The sequence below is a fragment of the Tetrao urogallus genome, assembly GCF_951394365.1.
Source record: "Tetrao urogallus genome assembly, chromosome: 1".
In the NCBI taxonomy this organism is placed as follows: Eukaryota; Metazoa; Chordata; class Aves; order Galliformes; family Phasianidae; genus Tetrao; species Tetrao urogallus.
This window is the reverse complement of record NC_136813.1, coordinates 139,783,090-139,804,974: the sequence shown is the minus strand read 5'-3', so window position 1 is coordinate 139,804,974 and position 21,885 is coordinate 139,783,090. Positions and strand designations below refer to the sequence as shown.

At 40.4% G+C, this 21,885-nt stretch overlaps 1 protein-coding gene across 1 annotated transcript; it reads right to left on the bottom strand.

The window, feature by feature from the left end:
- Positions 1–4,374: 4,374 nt before the first annotated feature.
- Positions 4,375–20,986, bottom strand: HCFC2 (host cell factor C2; the record flags this gene model as incomplete). Its single annotated transcript, XM_079532563.1, has 15 exons — positions 4,375–4,767; positions 5,698–5,883; positions 7,933–8,070; positions 9,284–9,354; positions 10,512–10,712; positions 11,397–11,559; positions 12,492–12,595; positions 13,014–13,199; positions 14,493–14,681; positions 15,229–15,332; positions 16,388–16,472; positions 16,941–17,149; positions 18,137–18,297; positions 18,428–18,576; positions 20,821–20,986. 15 exons carry the CDS (start codon positions 20,984–20,986, stop codon positions 4,375–4,377), a joined length of 2,505 nt encoding a protein of 834 aa, XP_079388689.1.
- Positions 20,987–21,885: the final 899 nt, after the last annotated feature.

The window sequence follows — 21,885 nt, the reverse complement described above, 5'->3', positions numbered from 1 at the left end:
ACCAAGAACCAAAAAAAAGAAATGCTTTTTATGAAAGAGTAACACTCACTCTTACAATGCTCATCAATAACCCTCTGCCTTCCTCCCAAGCACTCTCTCTTCCCTGTACTGTCCTATTGGAAAAAGCAGACGCACACATCACTGTTTACAATGCGTTTGATAGGACAACCACTTTATTACAAAGAACAAACAACGCTTTGAAATAAGACCAATCAACTTTAATTGTACAAAATGTCAGTTTCCTTGTAGAGGTCATTAAGTAACAGGCTGTAAGACTAAGTTCACGTCAAATTCGCTATCCTGAAATATCAGATAACAACAGTAATACTTATTTTATATTCAGAGTTTATGGCATGATCGTGTGCTCTACTCCAAACTACATTCAAAAGATATTGCTATAATTACTTTGAAAACACAAAGTGTAGGTTCTCGTTCACTTTATTCCCACTTTCACAAGAACATTACAACGGTGAAGTTGTAGCGGCGCCTGCCGTACCTGGCACAACATCCCTCATGAACTGAGTAAACCTAGACATCCCTACAACACGGGCACTGCCACCCGACAGATTTCAGCTTCTTACACCTTGTTTAGTGACTCGTGAAACAAATGGATAACACAGATCCCCAAGGAGTCGACGTCAAGAGTCTTCTTTAAATTAATTTCAAATTGAACAATCAGTATTTGCCTGGTATCTAGTTAGCAGGCAAACGGGTGGGATTCAGACATGTTAGAAACACAATCCTAAAAACAGACCACCAAGTGTATTTTACAGCATGTACCACAATTGCATTTGAAAGTAAAACCGTAAGGAACTGGATTTGCATATGGTCACTATTCAACATCACCCAACTCGGACAAAGAAGAGAAAGTGACATTTCATGTTGAGTCAGCTGGAGAAAGCACACTTACAAGGAAATCATACTTTCATTGAAAACGCCACAGCTGTACCCTTTGGTAGTTGTGACACACCCACTGAAAAACAAATTGTGCAAAGCATGTGAAACCAAGTGCAAAAAAACTCCACCCAGACATAACCCAACAGATTTTATTCTTAAATAACAACTCTACGATCACAGCTATCAACCAACAAAACCAAAGCCACAAGTGTTTTCTCTAAAGGCTTCTTTCACAGTACTAATAAGGAAAACCAAGTTATATTTTCTCTAGTTAACAGCTCATGTACAGTAAAATTTCAATTATCAGACAGTATTGGTGGTGAGATCATACCTGATGAAATGGATCATTGAAACACAAGTATTTTAAAGCCAGTTAACGCCTGGAAAAATCCTATACATTCATACTATAAACACTGTTTAAAGTGAGTCTGGGATATCTGCCATTGTCCTAATCACAAGATTTTTCTCTGGAGTAAGACCACGTGTTACTCCTGTGCCACAATTAACACTATTACAGCAATTAATGGTCCCCAGCACTTTTTATACGCTACTATAGCTTGTGATGTGTTGCGATAATTAAGGCTGTATCAGCACTTCTGTTACAACCCTGACTTGCAGGGTAGCTCAAACTTGGCTATAAAATCTGCTCAGCATGTGAGCTGTTACACCTCTCACGCCACAGCGATACTTCTCCCACCAAACCAGGCACATCATTTGTTTTGTTTTGTTTTGTTTTTTTAGTTGAGTTATTTACAAATGCTCTTAAGACAAATTTAACTGACAGAGGCAAGCAATCCTACCTTGATGTGTAATATTTTGGCATTCAGGGCAAAATTAAAGTGCAAAGTATAAACTTCATTGCACAGGTAAGTAATTTAGATTTTATTTTAAAATAAATCTTATTTAGGTGCCTCCATCTACTCACCTAATGACCTTGTCCGACTCAGCCATTTTCCTCTACACTTTGGTAAACATAGGTTTATATATAGATACATAAATAGCATTTAAAATGTTTACCTTTATTTCACTACTGTGAACACTTTTTTTTCCCATTTAGCGTAGGAATGGATCAACCTATTCCTAGAAGTAATGCTTGTTGAACTTATCAGCTAGCTAGTTAATGTAAAATGATGCATAGTAAAAGGAGATACGGAACTTGATTGGTAGAATATACTGGTAAAGCAAACAAGCACTTAAGAAGATTAACTGGAATAAATATGTTGATAGTTGCCATACAGTATGTGCAAAATTGCTTACCATGTATTCTAAACTTTGGTTAAAATTTTCAGATTGAAGTTGTACAGAAACATGATGGAAGCAACACAAGTGATTACAAACACAGGAATGAGGTAAGTTATTATTAGTGCAAAAAGCAAGCATATGCTAAAAGCAAAGCATATGGGTTTAAAATAAAAAAAAAAAAGAGAATGAATCTCGTGGAAGTTTTAATACAAGACCACAAAGGTCTCTTGTAAACATTGGTATTTACAAGCTGAAGATTTGTACAACTACAAAAGGATCATTCTAAATATTAGTAGTGCATTTACAATGAATTTACATTTCTTTTTTTTTTTTTGTAATGAGAGAAATGACGGAGTTTATCTTTTTCCTTTTAAATTTTCAGGGGAATATCTTTCAGAATTATATTTGTTACAAAGAGTAAAAAAATCATTTTTGTTTTTGTCCTCTTTCTTTTTTTTTCTTTTTCTTTCTTTTTTTTTTTTTTTTTTACAAAAAAGTATATATTAAAATATTTAATTTTTAAGTTACTATATAATAACTGAAAATTCTGCCTTGTACTCAGACACCACAAGGAAGAATTTGGTGTAAGACACTGAAACCAAACAGAATTCTCTCACATACCAAATCTTCCTGAATTGTCTATGCAAGATCTGTGGCAATCATGGGGAACTCTACCTCAAATACTACTGCCAATTTATTTTTTTTAATTTGAAAATTGATATATTTAATCACATTTTAATTATCACTAAGAAAAAGAGCTGCTGGACAGAGTATGGTCCTCCACTCCAGCATCTTCAGTATCATTCCTATCTGGTACTCAGACCTGAGCAAGGCTATATAACGCCAATGTCTCAAACGTAAAAAAGGTTATATACTTTTAAGATAAAAACAATGCAAAAATAAAATATTTGTAGCATTTACAAATAGTACAGGAGTTACATTAAACACTACATTCGAAACTTGAAATGCGTTACGCTGCCTCTACTTTGAGCTTGATGTTTTCATATCTGCAAAAAGAAGGAGACACTGTTAGACATTTCATAATTTCACATAGCGCGTGAGGTCAAACACCATCAAAACAACTCCTGCACAGTTCTGGGATGCAGATCATGGCCCAAGCCCTTACCACATAAAAGGTTAACACTATCCTGGAATCTTAAACTCGAGACAATTCTTCAAGGCCAGGCTGGATGTGGCTCTGGGCAGACTGGTCTGGTGGCTGGTGACCCTGCACATAGCAGGGGGTTGAAACTAGGTGATCGTTGTGGTCCTTTTTAGCCCAGGCCATTCTATGATTCTATTGTTGCTCTCCATCTCAGAAATTACATGTTCCAAACAAACAGTGAGGCACCCAACAGCACTCTGTCAGCTACGCCCTGCACATCACAGCAAGTGGACTGGCAGGACAGCTAAACACCAAGCAATAGCTCAGTGCAAACAAAGGGGGTAAAAACCAGAGCTTCCCCTGGTTCTTCCCTTCCTAACCTCCCTCCATGCTCACAACACCTCCTGCTGAGCCACGTCAACTCGCAGCTAGCAGAAAGCTAAGGCAGAAAGTGAAAGGTTATTTTGCAAAACTGAAAAAATACAATCAACTGATGGCACCAAGAACTGCCTAGATGACAAAATGGAAACTGCGACTGAAGAATCACTTAAACCCCACCTGTGCTTCTAGATTATATGCTGCCATTAGGAGCCACAGTCCCTCTCTCAGCAGTCACTTGTGCTTTTGTGTTGGTGCTAGCATTTATGCAGCTGCACAGATGGACACGAGGGAACTGAACAGGCTGAAAATGAAGCCTAGTTTCCAGTCGGCCTGTTCCCATTCCCAACTAATCATAAGCCCATATAAATTCAAGTGCAGAAATGAGACGATAAAGCCTATTCTGAGTAACTGTAATACAGACTTCAAAAAGCGTATCAATCACAAACATACACCTTATGTCACTTTATGAAAAAATACTCTGATACGGAAGGGAAAAAGGTTGAAAAAAAACCAAACTTGATTACATCCATGCATGGAACTGGATTCTTTTTATAATGAAATTTTGCTAAGCTGAAGTGAAGACCAGGGAAATCAGGAAGCTTACTAAGATTTCATTATTCAAGGGACGAAGTAAGCTTCCATAACCAGCATTCACTACTTGCCCGTGGACGAATATCACTGTGTTTAATACAATGCTAAATTGAACAACTGCATTTTCTTAAAACTTCTGTAAAGAACAAACTGATATTTCACTGCTGTGCAAAGCACCGTGCTGAGCAAAGGGTTGTTTCTAGAGCCATGACCAGCTCTGCCACAGCTAGGGCCCATTCGCACGCTGCACTGACACCAACATTACCTTGAAGCCATCGAACTTGTGTGGCCGGTCCATAGCCCCTCTCGTTCTTTGCAGAAATCCTGAACACTATAGCAGGTCGGGAAGTGTAATCCACGTGAGCGTTTGAAAGCTGGGCAGCAGTCACTACACAAGATGTCTTGAGACCACAATATATTCTCATAAATACAAGCTGATTTGGGTTTTCCTGCAACTGTGTGGAACGTATTGCTAAGTAGGCAGAATATTCTAAAATATTGCCAGAAGGTGAAGCAGGAGGCTCCCAAGAAAGATGAATGCAGTCTACACTCTGGAAAAAACAGAGAGAAAATATGATACTATGCGGTTAATCATCAGATATTCAACTAAGCATATAATTTATAAAAACATCTTTATAATATATTTACTACACACACACATATATGCATACATATACACACACATCTCTAAGGAGCATCTTAAAATTCTAACCTATTCTGTCACTGTTCCTGCATTCAAGAAGCAACAATTTCTTTCTACTGATACTTGTGCAGAGACAACACAGATGCTAAAGGATATTTTGAAAAACAAGAATACTCATTTTCTGATTCACACAGGAGGAATACAAACCAATGGCAATACATTTCCAAAGTACAGCCTTTCTTGTCATTGTAGATGTACTGAGTTGTCACTAGTACAGAAGGATGTCAGGTGACGTGAAACCAAACAATAAAACTCATCTACCATTAAAACAAATTACAAATCCCAGAAAACAAAGGAAGAAAAACCTCCCCAAATACTTTTAAAGTGGACTTTGTGGGGGCAGAGGTTTATAAAAGCCATCTGACTTGAAAGTTAGCAGATTAAGAGATAAAAATGCATTTTAGTGTGTCGATTCATGTCACCCAGGAGTGGCCTCTAATTTTGGCAAAATCACACTGTTTTATGCCAAAAGATCATCCTTGGGAGGTAATAACCTATCTTTTGACACTTCTTTTTTATTAACATATTAGACTCCTACAAAATTAAGAGTGCAAGAAAAGAAAATAATGGAAAAATTATCAGATGATTAAGATGCCTCTTGCAACATGATCATTAAGGCTTAAAATATTTTCATTTTAGCAGTTTCTTCAAGCATATCACATTGGGCAGAATTCACCAATGAAGAATTTGTCACTATTTAATATGACAACTTTGAATTAAAAATAAATAGATAGATAGATAGATAAATAACAACACAGCAATTATCTGCATTTCTCACCTTAGTGATTTTGACTGTTGAAGGAGCTCCAGGAAAACCTGGAATGCATGTCTTGAATTCACTCACTTTACTGAAAGGCCCAACACCACAGCCATTAATTGCAGCAACTCTAAACCTGTACACTGTGCCCGGAAAAAGATCCTGCTTCTTAAGTAACCTGTAGTCTGGTACGTCTGCATCTTCCTTCTGAAAATACAGCAACATCAGAATACTTTGAAAAGCATTCTAAACACAATTACCTAAAAAAATATACAGTGATAGCAAGAAACCAAGGTAAGTTTAACTGAAATAAAAAGCTGATTTAACATTTTTGTACTTTCATTGGGATTTATAGAAGGATTCTGACTGAAGCACACTGCATACCCACACATCTGCACACTCATTTAAACTCAACAGTATCTCTGGCTTAGTTTTACCTGGGAAAGTAAAAGCAAAGTAGCTTCTCCAGTTGTATAGCTTATGATTTAATTAGTATACTCCCCTACCCTCAAAAATATTTTTCTTTCAAGAACACTCATTCCAATAACTAGAAGGTACCATTTTATGAAACGGTAATCACAATGTTCCTAAAGAAAAGCACAGTTAGTTAGTAACAAGTATGTTAGGGTCCCAAAAATGATCAGAGGGCTGGAGCGCCTCTCCTGTGAAGGCAGGCTGAAGGAGCTGGGATTGTTGAGCCTGGAGAAGAGAAGGGTGTGGGGAGATCTCAGTGTGGCCTTCCAATATCTAAAGGGAATTTACAAACACGAAGGAGATCAACTTTTTATACAGGTATATAAAGACAGGACAAGGGGGAATGATTTTAATCTAAAGGAAGGGAGACTTAGATTAGATACCAGGGGAAGTTTTTACTGAGAGAGCAATGAGACACTACTACAGGCTGCCCAGGGAAGCTGTGGATGCCCCAAACCTGGAGGCTCAAGGCCAGGCTGGATGGGACCCTGGGCAACCTGATCTAGTGGCTGACAGTCCTGCCTGTGGCAGGGGGGTTGGAACCTGATGATCCTTGAGGTCCCTTCCAACCCAAGCCATTCTATGATTCTGACATGTTATGTACTAATGTATTTCCATGCTTACCATGCGCACTGATACATCCTTGAACCAACCTATTCAAAACTATTTTCCTTGCAAATAATGTGCAAGCAATCACAATCTATACAAACTGCTGTAAAAGACAGTATGTTGAATACATTCAGCAACTAACAAACAATTTTATACTATGAATCCTGCAAATACATTCTAGAAAGATATAGGTACCTTACATAACAGGACAGCATAATCAGTATTCGCAGAAGTAGAGAGAAATGTGCTCAGATTGCCCATTTACACATACATACACAGCAGAGATCAAAATCCTCTGTGGGTTTTATTTTCCCTCATATGCTCCATCTACAAGCAGCAGACCTAAACAGTTCAGGTAAAGCAGAGACCTGCTCTGGTAAAAGGAAAGCATGGCTAAATACTTGGCCATTTGGTGACGGCCAGATCACACACGAGTAAGTGTCAGGTGTGTGTAAGTGAACACTGATTTCTGAGTTTGAAATCAACTCAGACATCTTTTCAAGAGGAACCGCCTCCTGACTGTAGGCACTTCTGGCCATTTAGCTGACACAGTAATTAGTTTTGTTCCTAGTCCACTTAGTCATCATTAAATTATACTTTCACCACCAAAACTACAAATGTTTTGCAAGTTACACACATTTAGTATGTTAATATACAAACTTCTACGCTTAACAACATAAACTTACAGAAATCAAATACAAAAATCACTACACCTCCACATCTGATCTTTTTAAACATCCTACACTAGGCATTATTAGTATTTTTAAAAGTTTCTAAGCGAAGATCCTTGAGACAGAGAAGAAACTGACTGGAAATGCTCTAGTGAAATCACAGACTGCAAAGTGCTGAACTGTTCAGTTTCCAGGGACTTGAAAGTTTACTAAGTTGAAAGCTCCTTCCTAAGGGAACTATTTGTAGAACAGACAGATGGAAAGAATTAGCAACAGCACAATAAGATGTTCCATACAATTAGGAGAAAGCAACAGAAGATGTATCTGGTTTAGGAAAAACATAGGCCAAATGCACCAGGAACTACATGGTAATAAAATACGACCTATAATGACACATTTGTGCTGCAGTATCAGAAAATCACATATTTTGTCGTCAAGCATATGAGCACCATATTTGAGAATGCACAAGTGCAAACTACATCAGAGGAAAATTAGCAGTTACCTTGTTAGAGGCATTCAGAGTTTCCTCAGGCAGCAAGTAGAACTGGCTCACCACAGCACTGCTGTTCTTAAAAATTCCAACATCATACCACTGTCGTTCCCTTGATTTCACCGGTGCCGTCTGTCTTTGTGGAGTTCTCTAGTATTTGAAGAATAGGTTATGTAGACCATCCATACTTCAATATAGCATTAAAAGAACATTTCAAGATTCTAGAATATGTAGAATTCCCTTCCATACCAGTGAGTAACTCTGTATACTTCAAACGAATATGCATTTATTATTAATACATTGTTCAAAACCAGCAGGTTCTCAGAAATTTAGGAACAGATCATCACTTAAAAAAATAAGAGTAACTGCAGCTGGGATGTCATCTCTGACATCCTAGTTGAAGCAGGGAGGGGAAGAAGCTTAAAGCTGTAGAACTAGGTGTGTGGAGCAGCATGTAATCACTCACAAGCTCAGCGATTAACAAAAGTGTGACGTGGTCGTACATCAGCAGCTCTGTCTGGGATTCTGCTGCACTTCAGCCCCAACTCCCTGCAGCAAGCAACTGCTAAACTTGCAGCTCAGAGCAGAACTGCTGCTGTGGCATGGCACAGTGGTTGTAGAAGGCATGGGAACTGTGTGGATTGACCCAGAAAGACAAGCTATCTTTCTTGTTTGACTCCAGGCACCAGGAAGAGCACCTGCATGGCCAGGGCAATCCAGCACAGACAGATGGTGTTCCTGCTAGAGTGGAAAAGGGGCAGAAGTGTCAGCTGCTATTGGCAAAAGCAACCCAACTCTTAACTAGCTGCTGCTTCTTCCCATCCTTAGCTCCACTCTTTTGGTGGCAAAAACTGCACCTTGGTTTTGTGTATTAAGATGTAAGCAGGTGAAATAGGAGGCATTTACTTTTTTCAGGAAGTATTTACAGCTTGCATAGTCAGTCCCCATCTCTTCTAGGGAAAAACATCAAGATGTCAGTTCAGTTACGTTTCAAACCTACACATCAGCAGCAAACACTACACCTGATTTAATGCATATCTCATTTTAAATTCAGTTGTGCAGACAGAAGAACATTCCACATTTGCACATCATGCAGCAGAAAGCCCATTCCACTGCGCCAGTCGATTCAAATGATTCAACAGCTGAAACACATTCTTGGATCTCCTCCCAACTAAACAACTGCTTCTTAGACTCAAATCTAACCCGCACAACGTAATTAGTTTTACAACAGAAAATTTTTACCCCTGTATTATTCACTTCCAGCTCTTTTTTTCTCTGTCAAAGAGGCACGGTTGAAGAAAAACAGAAGAACCCTTACAACTAATCAACAGAATACAATTTGATTTTGCTTTTGCAGACTTACAGAGGAATGTGAATCATTTGCCTGTCCAGTATTGACCTTTGTTGAAGGCATGAAATAAGCAGTTTCAGCAGCTAGAAACAAAAAGTTACATTGAAAAAGCTTAACTCTAAGAAAAATTTAACACGAAGTCCACAGAGTTGACCTCAGCAGCCATTTACAAGCGTTTGCTGCAAAAGCATGTCTCAAAGTTCTTTTGCATGCAGTTCTATTTATAACACGGACAACTAATTTTGGCTTGCTTCATATTCACAGAAGCTGACACCACAGATAACTGCAGATAACAGAACTTGGAAGGCAGGTCTCAGAAATTCTATCCTTAGGTGTGACACAATTATGAAATCAACAGAGAATATTGCAAACAATCAAAGTATCAGATCGAGGCATATAGGCTGCTCATACAAGTGTCATCACTAAGCCTAAAATCTTAATGCACTGTTTCTGACATAAAGAATTCAGACTGCAGTAATAAGAGCAATTAATCTTTTAGCAATCCTAAGAAATGGGAAAATAATGCTTCCTAAAAATAAATCAAAGCACATGAACAATACAAGGGAATATTAGTACTCTATTCTTGTGTTTGTGTTTTGCTTTTAAAGAACAATACTGTCCAGTAAAAAGTACACTACTCAGTGCCAATAAAGAATACCACTCTTTAGCTAACACTCAAAAAGCAGCAAGCACATCCTGGTGATTTCCAAGAAAAACAAGATGTGAAGAACTACCCATATGTTTAGCTTCTGTACTGATGCTTGTTTTGGATATTTCAAACAGACTGTAGAGAGGTCACCACGTCTGCCTAGTGGTGAGCCAGCCACGTGAGCTGCCATGTTCATTACAGAGGTCAGTTATTTAAAATGAAGAAAATCCGAGGTTACAAACAATAGACTTCTGCTGACTAAAAAAAGCAATCGCCAGATGAAAGCAAATGTCTCACAGGCAACAAAACTGCCCACCATGGCTATTTATAAAACAGGCATCTGCATAAAGATTTGAAAGACTTCTCACTTACAGAAAACCAAGCAGCTTACTAAAGTATAAGAATATCCTGATTTTAGAGATATGTAAATCATAGCAGAGATCATTCAGGCTGCCTGAGGTCCTCCATAGCCCAAAGCCCTATCTCTAACCCAGGTACTAAGTCAAGATGGGAACCCCACCACACCACAGGAACTCTGATGGCCTTAGATACATATGGCTCAAAATACAGTATGTGAAACACATTTCAAACCTTCAGATTTTGAATTGAATGTTGTTAGTGAAGTTTCATCTTTAACAACTGCCCCATTTGTACTTGATGACTCAGTTTTAACAGCCTGCTGGGTTACCATAGTTTGTGTGCTGGAGACAGTACTGGATACAGAAGCATCAGGAATTACAGTTCGTTTGTCCAAGTCATGTAATTCACCTACATTTGCTGAAGTCTGAGGACCTTAGAAAAAGAAAATATTAAACAGAATTCAATACTGATGATACCCAACATGGACCTCAACTTAATCTAATGGCTTTAGTTTCACATAAAAACAGAGATTTAGATTAGATCTGATTATGAAATCAATAAGGAATACTGTGAACAAATAAAGCAGATGCTTTATGTATATAGCTGAATAAGACCCTGTCTGCACAGTCGTAAATAAATATAAATATATGTACACAGTTGTACTAAAACTGCAATTTCATTTGTGTTGGATGTATTTCATACCCATTTGGTGACGAAAGAATTCATTTGGGAAAAAAAAGAAACACCCACACAAATGATCATCAGAGTTTCATAACAAACAACTTCATCGCCAACAGTGCAAGTCTCTTTCTCACTCAGTACTAAGACCCAAAATTTGCAGGCAATACTTAAATTAAACTGAGGATAATAAAAATGGTCACGCCATCTAAATTACATAAACATCAAATATAAACAGATTGTGTGCTTGGGCCTGGCATCTCATTTCTCCTCATACCTTCTAGAAATATGCACAGTATTAGCTAGCACAAGGAATTTTATAAACCACAAGGACAGGTAAATTAATTTTAAATTGCAAGACAAATAATCTTACTTTATGCTTATTAGATGAATTTAACACTTGCTTTTTTATTAGTTTTTACTCTATAGATATCTTACTTGAAGTACAAACAGGCAAAAGAGAAGGGGCATTTGATTCCTTGAACGCTGTCGCATCTGCACGGTTTTTCATGGTCTCCTGTGTAATCTTGTTTTCGGGTGCTGCAGCCTTTTCTTTTCCTTCTATTTTTAAGAGTGAGTTGGATGAAAGGCAAAGTTGGACCTACCAGAACAATACATTGGTTAATGTGTAACTGCCAAGTTCAGAGCTGTCAGTTGCAAACATGACATGAAAAGGCTTGCTCAAAAGCAACAAATGAAAATCCTCCAATACCCTTAGCGTTTTAAATTGAAACAAGCAAGCAACCTAAGACTCCACATTCTTTTAGCCACATAAAACAAGGACTCAAGCTCTAAACTGACTTAAAAGTACCCCTAGCCCATACTACATTTTATCTGAGCAAGTTCAAATTCTTATTATGTGGAAGTGCATTGATGCATACATTTTGTCTACGAGGCAGATGAGAAATGGGGACTGGGGTACAGCAAAATGACAATCAGAAAAACTTTCACCCATTGCTCTTCTGGTACATATCTAAGATTTCTATTGTTAGCAAAATTCACGGTACTTCTACATTCATTTTCTGTAAGAGTATATTATGGATTCCATACAGATCTGAGGGTTTACCCAGCTAAGAAAAGACCTACATTTCTAAAACTGTGAACCTCCCGCCAGAGATTTTCCTCTTTCTTTCAAATTGCCAAAACAGTGGAATATCTAAAACAGCATGAAAACCCTAACAAAGAAGAAACACGCATCATCCTTCCTGCTTCCCATGTTAATTTCACGAACATTTTGAGGATGTAGAATATCTCTACTGTTACAAGATTCCCAGTTAGCACTCTGGAAGTCAACACAGTCACAATATCCTTTACACATTACCACAAAGAGGACTTTTAAGACTGCATCAATCATGAAAATTAGATGAATATAAGGAAGTAAACAAGCACTTCAGGTGTCTTCTTTGTTGTTCGATTTGGCGGTTTTCTAAGGTTTAAATGTATGCAGGGATTTTAAAAACTGGGAAATTATTTGGCAGATCCCTTACTTCCCACACTACTTTGCCACCTTGGTGTTTGTCAGTTTACACTTACATTATTAGGAATGACATTATTTGCTTGGCTGGGATGATCCACCTTCATTTCTGGGCAGGGGACACTGGGCAACGATTGTGGACTTTGATGTAGAGAAGAGCCACCTTTCAGGTAAACAAAAGCAAATTGCAATCAGTTACACAAAGCTTAGTATTACGTTGGGTGGGATCCATTCCAGAAAGCAAGAGGGAAACATGAAGTTGCCTAAAGGACGATTCAGGTGTTAAACTGAAATGAAACTGCGTGGCCAAACAGTCAGTTATAATCCCTTCCTCACTGCCTGCTCTCAAACAATCCAGCACTGCACAGATATCTTCAGCATTCAGACTGCTGACCAGAACAGACAGAGAGACATTAAAGCTGAGTTTTCTACAACTATGACATATGTATTTCTGGAACAGTCAAAGAAAATAGAGTCTCTCAAAATTATCTTATTTTTTAAAACAAACTCGTATTCATTACTTACACAAATATCTACTCTGCCTTTGCACAAGCAATAGCATGAAGTGATGTGATGACTACCTTGTGAACTCAGCACCGATGTCTCAGGAACCCCAGTGCCAGGTGTTCCAGCTGCTGATGGCACCGGTGAGTCAGCATGTAATTGAAGAAGATATCCTTCAACAGTGGGTACTTCATCCCATTTCACTTGGAAGGAGTTGGTTGTAGCTCTTATCAGCTGGACCTGTGAGGGGGCTGGAGGTTTCTCTACAAGAAACCAGAAAGACACAGGTGCCATGTTTGAAATGGCTCTCTTCTAACAGTTTAAGAAATATCTGTGTAATGCTAGCAAAATCAAGAGTTCCCTTTTCACATAAGTACAATATATACCAAAATAAGCAGGAGATAGTGTCAAAAGTGCCAAATCAAGCAAAAAATTGCAAATTGCCATTCTAGAGCATTCAGAATTAACATTTTTATGCCTTTTCTTAGGGTTTTGACAGCTAGGTTTTCTGCTGCTGCTATGCCTTTGGGTTGCGTAGGCATCACCATAGGCATTACACACATAAGAGATCCTCGTCTTCTCCCAGAAGACTGGACACAGCTCTGACTCCTAATGCTTTACACATTCCTGGAAAGAATTCACAGAACACTGCACTTCCTTTCTGCTTGCTCTTTATAGCTGAAGTGAACTTTCCCTCAAAAGCTTGTGCAGGCTGAAGCCCAGGCATGATTCAATGCCAACAACCTGCTCCCCTCGCTTGCCCTGATGCCTGACTAGGATGCACTCTTCCCTTACTGCTCCTTTTTTTTTTTTACTCAACCCTTTCAAAGGGGGAAAAACAAAACAAAACCACCAAAAAAACTCAACAAAAACACGTTCTCCCCTGCCTTAAATAATTCACAGTCTCCAATAACTCACACTTCTGCTCGAGTAGACAGGAACTTCCACTTGAAAGTACTATTCTAGTCCCTCACTCCCAGTACTATCTCAAGGTCCTGCTATCAAATAAATATCCATCATTTCAGCCACTAATGTGCAATCAGTGCTCCAAAAATTCCTTCAACCGCAGAACAATTTGGTCCTTTCTCTGTATCTTTTAGCGGTCCAGAACATGAGGAAGCAGCAGCAGCAGCAGCAATGATCCCATGAGAAGGAGGGGTTTGGTAAAAAAAAAAAAAAAAAAAAAAAAAAGTAGCAACAACAGAAAAGATCACTCTCAGAAGAAATGTAAGGAACTCAGACTTCAGGTAAAACTTCCATGAGAATCTTGTATCTATCAACTGTGGCATGCAATACCGAATCTAGCCACGTTCTTTCAGGGGCTTTAAACACAACTTTTTATTATTTCTTTTTTTTTTTTTTTTTTTTCCAGATGGAACTACAGCTGTAGCCTTCAAACAGCTGACTGCCAAGTACGTACGGTTCACGGGAATAAGCTTTAAAATTTAAAACACCTTTGTGTTTGCTACAGCTTCAGAGCTTCTGATCACGGCAGCTTCCTACACATTAATAAAACACAGAGCATAGAACAATTCCTTTATTTATCTCTGACTCACCAGTATCAAGGTACCAAAGATCTTTGCAGCAAACTTGATTGTTCCAAGCTTTTCTGTAACCATCTCTACCACTCCAGATATACAGACGAGTGCCAACTGCTACAGCACAGTGTCCTGCTCTTGGCCCTGGTAACAAGTTACTTTTGTCTTCGTGGCAATCCGAGATGAGGCCTATCCATTCTGTGGTATCTAGCAAATGAAACTCGGAAAATTTAGTTTCTAGTTGTTTTTTCAAAACTCGCAATACGTATGTTAATACATGTAACTGCTCAGAGAAAATAAATAGAGAGGATAAATAACTCTGTTTTTATAATGACTACATTTGCATTCTCAATACTACAACATGAAGGTCACTTTCCAGTTAATTTGCAGGCTATGTTCAACTAATATAGGATCAATTTTCAAACACAACATCAGGGACAGTTCTGTTGCAATTCAGAAAAAACTCACGTCAGGATCTGTCTCTTGAGTCCCACTCCAAATGGAGAAGTACTATCTATATTACCTAGTACTAAAGATGCATGAACAAAGATTTGCATCAGCAAATCTGCTGAATGTTCCAAAGGAAATAAAAACTTCTTAAGAAAGTTGAAGAAAAGGATTGTATCTTTATAGTCAGCTGGGTTTGCAGCTGTACGTCTTCAAACTTTTCTCAGTGTCTTCAGAATGTTTATTCTGCTCTGTTAGGAAAGTATTTATTCAAAATGCCCACTCCCAGAAAGGCAGAAACACTAACCCAAATTAAGATAAGCAAATGAACCGGTACATTTCCATTCACCATCATGAGTAGAAATTTCTCCTCCTGCTGACTGTGGAACCCATCCACCAAAAATATACATTCTGAAATGAAAGAAAAGAAGGAAGAGGGAAAAAGAAAAGAAAAGCCAATTAACATTTCAAGACCTGCTGCACGTGCTCTCTCAATCTAGGACAAAACAGAAAATTTCCAGTGCTTTACAGTTTTGATTTACATCAGATTATATGGGAGTCTTGTTGCAGACATCTACCTTTCGAAATTTTTGAGTAAGTTAACTGATTGAAAATAGAACAGCTAAACAACAAACTCAAACAACTTCCCAGATACAGAAGTTACTACTTCATTTTTTCACACACAACTAAACTGCTGAGACTCTCCAAAAATCATGCATTTACATGGAATTTCTACACTTTCATTGTAGATCTTTCAGTAAATAATTCTATAGTTAGAAGGCAGGTATCTAAGTCAGGCATCGAAACTTCAAAGCACAATGCAGGCTACAACCTAATAAAACTTCATGTATTAAAAAAAAAAAAAAGCTAAGCTCCTGACTCAGAAAACACAAAGCTTTTTTCACCTTTTTCCCATCTGTTGCCTCTTTCTCCTCACCTTGGCTTGTAAACTGATACAAAATGGACTGAAATGCCTGTTTAAAAGTCCATTTTGTCAGTTCTATCTGACAAAACAAGTCATACTGACTTGTGAAATAATGAAGAACAGACCACAGAAAAACTGGTCCACAAAAAATACAGAATGATTTTGCCTAGAACTAATTCTATTATTTGGGCCAGTTAATTTGTGTAGGTATCTCCTTGTCACAGACAGACAGGCACTGAAGTTGGCTTCTGACAGAGCCAGCTCAGGTCCAGCTGATTCTGCCACAGAATGCACAGAGATGCATCGAGAAGCTTGGAAAAATGCCTGTGGGTTGAGCAGACCATCCTGCTGTATGGAAACACCAACAGTTTGATAACTCTAAATCAAAAATAATACTTCTAAATTTCCACTGAGGTAGAGGAACAGAAGCAGAGAAGCACTCTACAGGGCTGACGGTTTATACTGAGCAGTAGTGGATAAGCATCGCCATTCTCCTACTAGGTGTACCTTTCTATAGTTGAGCTTTTAACAACAGACATACTTGTTTCCTATTACATTGGCCGTATGCAGACTGCGAGGAAGTGGTACTGTCCCTTTAGTTTCTGGTCTTGACCAGGTCATGGTTTCTAAAAGAAAAAGAATAAAAATCCTCAAATAACTTACTGTTGTGTATTATACTACCTGGGGTTTAGGTGGGAACATGCCTCTAGAATTCAACAAAACAAAATTTCACCTTTTAAGGTGGCCAATTTAGAAAAGAAAGTGCAATAACACGCACTTAGAGCTTCTTTCAAAAAAAAAATCATACAAAATTCTCAACAACTGTTTTTCAAAAGGATATATTAAACCCACTTTATGATTATTCAACACAGTTACCACAGCGAGAGTTTTTAAAGCAATCTCAGATGACAACCTCACAGCATAACCCAAATCAGTGAGGATAATAAATGCAAACAATGCTGTATCTGTCTCATTTCAAAAATTACCAAAGGTCTCAATTCTCAATAGCACCACAGAATGCCATTAATCCTCACATACATTAATTTCATCATTGCCAGCGAGGTCCTCGCACTTGTACTGGCAAACAAACTCACCTATGTCAAGTTCCCAGAGATCGTTGAGCCGACAGCCACACATCCCTCCGAAAATATACATCTTTGGAACTCCCAAATCTTTTCTGCAGTACACAATGGCCGTGTGTGATTCTCGGGGAGATGGCAAGATCCCTTTTGTCACAGGAATACTCCAGCCAACAACCCCAGATCCGTGCTGCAGCTCCAGCTCATAGAAATCGTTTAAATATCTGGAGAATTATTGAGGAAGCATGAAAAGCATGCTTATTAACAAGATCGTAAGTGAGCTTTAAACCTCTACTGTTTCCATGTATTATGACTTCTGCCTTGAAAGAGTGAGAAAATTTTAAAATCCCAGAACATTTGATGGCATTAGGGCAGCACCTAAACAAAACTAATTTAGAACATAAAATGAACTATGGTAGCTTCTTGCCTCTAAGATAGTAGTCTTTCATATCGTAATTCATGCACTACGGTTCATCAAATAAACATTCCAAACCAGCAAACAACATTCTCAGCTGAAATTACTACGTGTGGAGAAACTTGGAACAAACTGCAGAGCTGTAAGAAACGCACACAGGATGTTCAAGAACTCCTGCAACTCTAAGGCAACAAAGGTGAAAAGAAGCTGCTTCTTTTCTGACGTGTTCAGGCTGCCCAACAGACAATTAGCCATGTGTTGATGTTGGTAAGTTATTTTTAGGTAACTTTTGAATCTTGGCACTCACTTTGGGTACCTCTTGTTTAATGAGTTTCAAATTGCTAAGTGGATATAAGCACTCTCAACTGTAGGTCAACACCGTACTCAATTTCAGTGCCATAGAACTTTTTTACTGATAATAAGGGCAACTCCAGCTGTTACTCTGAAAAGATTTTAACTATCTTCCACAGTATTATAGGTGACAATTCCATTGTGAATTCCCTGATGACCCATGAGACTTCACCTATTTAATTCTAACTAACAAGAATTCTTAAAAATATCAGCCAGGGAAAGTACCAAAGTCTACTCAGGTTTCTCTCAAAAAAAGTCAGAGCTTTCAGTCCATGCTCTGTTCAGTGTGATAAACAGAAGGAACATCTAAGCTTCTTAGCACGCAATTCATTCACCTTGCAATCAGTGCATCATGCAGGACAGTCTCCCTAGAACGTTCCTCTTCAAAGTTATTGCATCTAGTCTTTTTCTGTTGAGTCACTGAAATCAATCCAAACTAGCATACCTGGGAACATTATTGTTTGAATCCTCACTTTCATTTGCGAGGCCACCAAATAAGTAGCACTTGTTACCATACAAAGAAAAGCTGTGGCCAAGTCGAGGACAAGGCGGACATCCAGTGGAAGGAGCTTGAGGTTTTACTTTCTTCCAGAGCCATCGACTTGCCTTAAACACAAGAAATGCAAAATCAGAAATACCTTCATTCATATCCCAGTTGGTAATGTAAAATGTGCTTATTCCTCAGTAGATAAATGAAGTACTCCACAAAATTGGAACATTTTCAAACATCTCCTACCTGTAATTCATATAAATCGTTACTGTATCTTCCATATTCAACCATTCCTCCAAAGACTAGTATTCTGGTACCATCACAAACAAATCCATGTGCTGCACAGCCTGGAGGAATATCTCCCCTTACAGCAGGAAGGAACCACTGATTTGTAGCTACAGTTTAAAAAAAAAAAAAAAAAAAAAAAAAAAAGGGATTTAAACACTGAAACACAGAAAAAAAAAAGTGTATTTTAAAACATCTCCACTGTTAACTACCTTTTCCAGTAGGTGATTGTGAATGGGCTGCTTAACACAATGCCTTAAAACAAAACACTTAAGAAAGAAAAATAAAACAAATAAAAAAGCCCAAACAATCTCCCAACACCTCTATGAAACCAGTGTTACTCAGTATATGAATTCCAGGGCACCAAGACACTTACTGAGGGTCATACAGCAATTTAATAGACTTGCTGAAAAAAGAAGCTAACAAGGAATACACGTGCTGTTCCACACAGAAGAGGTAACTACACTAAGTCAGAGTACCAGTCCTAGAAACAGAATTATCGTAGCTGCAACAACATGGCAGTGTGCCTGGATTTAATAGCCCTATTGAAAAAGTAATTACACAACTCTGGGACCAATGTTTGTATCTACCGAGTATGGCACTGAAAAGGGAGAGGAGAAACACAGAGGCAGGAAAGAAAAATTGAGACTGGCTGATACAGTAGCATGTTGTTGTTTAAACTGTGTTAGAACTAAGGAATTAAAGGAAACACTGCATTCTCCTTTTCCAAAGCTTTTTTTTTCCATGGCTAAGAACAAGAAATGTGTGAACTTCAAAGCTTCCAGTGACCACTGTTGCAAGGGATTACGGAGTCCTTCCCATGTGCCAGGTCTGTGGAAGTCATCACACAGAAGCAATGGGTGCCATCCCAAGCTCAAGCACTCCAGGTCACAGCCCTGCACCTCAGTCCTCAGCCAAAAAACATCATTGGTCTGAACCAAACACCTGCCTCGGGACTGCAACAACTGAGTCATGGCCCTTCCTGCTACTGTGGCAAAGGGGGGTATGCCTTTGGAATCTGGGCAGAAAAATAAAAATTTGATTTTAAGACTCACTGAAAAGGCACCAATCCCAGCCCTTGTTCTAAAAGGCATATAAAAGCTGCTCCAAATGTAATGCCTTCTATTTTATGATGCTGGCTCACAACGTCAGAGAAGGATGTTGTTAGTACAGCAGTAAAGGTTGAACTTTCCCACCAAAGCCCCATTACATGTTACTGCAGAGTGACAGTCTGACAGAACGTAGCCTGTGTACGAAGCAAAGGTGCGCCACTGAATTCCTCCATGCAAAGAAATGACACCCGCTGACATTCACTGACACCTGCTGAATGCTTACGGAGACCAAACAATAGATGTGAGGCACAGTGAGGTGGTGGGTGGTGAAATACTGTGAAACACTGGGTCACCTCTGCCAGTGCAGATTTTTATGCGCACAGTATACAGGCTCTTAGTCATCAGTGGCAAAAACGCACAGCTAATTATGGTGACCGTGTTAAAAAAAAAAAATAGTCTTTTGAAGCTGCGATTTTGTTCTATCAAATAGCGTTACTGTGTTCTTTGCATCTGTTGCAGTTTCCATGGAAATAAATAGGAGGCATTACTTTCAGAGCGACCTATGTTCATACCAAAATGCTTTATTTTGATTACCTGTCACAAGAGCACGGTTAAGAGACCCCTCCCTTGCCTCCTGAAAAGGTGATCAAGTACACTTTTACACTACCACGGAAAAACAAACTCCTTTTTGGAGTATGTGGGGAAGGCAGGCATTTCTGAATGATTCCTAAGAGTCGGCGAGTTGAAAGCACAGCCCACACGCTGCAGCCTTCGTGTTATCAATACACGCTGCCGGCAGCCAACGAGAAGCAGCTGCGGAGCGCCGCTCAGCTCCCCCACTTCAGGCCCACGACTGAAATCGCGCGGAAGTTTCCCAGCCTTATACAGCACGGCGCGGAGTAACTCTTCAGGCATCCCATCTTCCGCACACAAACCAGACTGAAGCAGCTTCTTGCCTGGAAAACCTCCCGATGCCAGCACGTTCGCTTTCCTCAGCGAGATGTGCGTCTCAGCTCGTTCAGCTCCCTTCCCTATGAACGAACCCGGCGCTACGCGGCGCGGCGAGACCCCCGGAGCCCTGCCCGAGCCGGGCGACGCTTTTCCACTCAGTGGCCTCAGGGCAGGGCGGGAGGCTGCGGGCGGTGTTAGGGCGCCACCCCCGGCCGAGCAGCGGGCCCGAGTCCAGCGCCCGAACCCTGCAGGGACGTGACGGCGCCGCGGCGCTCGGCTCCCCGCCGCCCCGCGCTCCCCACCCCCGCCCGCGGCGGGACCGCGCCCGCCGCTCCGCCCCGCCCCGCGCACCCGTGTTGTAGACGTGCAGTTCGTCGGCGATGCCCTCGTTGCCACCTCCGAAGATGATGACCAGCTCGCGGATGGCGACCGCGCGGTGCCCGTGACGGGAGCGAGGCACCGGCCCCGTGAAGGAAGACACCCGCCTCCAGCTCAGCCCAGCGGCGGCCGCCGCCATCTTAGCGCCGCTCCCACAATGCACCGCGCGGCCAGGACAGGCCGCGGGGAAGGAGGGAGGAAGGGGCAGCGCCGAGCCCGCGGGAGGCGGCGGGGCGGCCGCCGCGGGTCACGTGATGGCGGCGGGGCGGGCACCCTACGGCCCTGAGGGGAGAGGCGGGGAGGAGACGTCCTTCGGAAACGTGTCACAGGGTTGTTGTTAAGTTGGCCATGGCTGAGTGTGCTGAGCGATAGGCCGCTGACTTCATGTGTTTCAGTGTGTGCCTGTTGCCCTGTCCACTTGACTTCAGCCCATGAGATATTTATAAATATCGATAAAATCCCCCCTCAGCCTTCTCCAGGCTGAACAGTCTCAGGGCTCTCAGCCTGTCCTCATAAGGGAGAAGCTCCAGGCCCCTCACTGTCTGAGTGTCCTTCTACTGGGCTCTCTCTGGAAGTTCCCTATCCCTGAACCAGAGAGCCCAGACCTGGACACAGCACTCCAGATGTAGCCTCATCATTGCAGAGGAGATCAAGAGGATCACATCCCTCGACCTGCTGGCTATGCTCTTTGCAATGCACCCCAGGATGCCATTGACCTCCTGGGCCATGAGGGCACACTGCTGGCTCATGGCCAACCTGTTGTCCACCAGGATACCCAGGTCCTTCTCTACAGAGCTCCTTTCCAGCAGGTCAGCCCCTCACCTGTACTCTCCAGTATTCCCCAGTAGTTATTCCTCCCCAGATGTAGGATTTAGCATTGGTCCTGGGTGAACATCATCAGGTTCCTCTCTGCCCAGCTCTCCAGCCTTACTCTTCCACAAAGTCTTGGTTCTCAAAACTGGGCCAGGGCTGTCACGTCCACAAGTGTCATATTCTTCCCTCCGCCAATCTATCATCACCAAAGCATCATGTTTATAC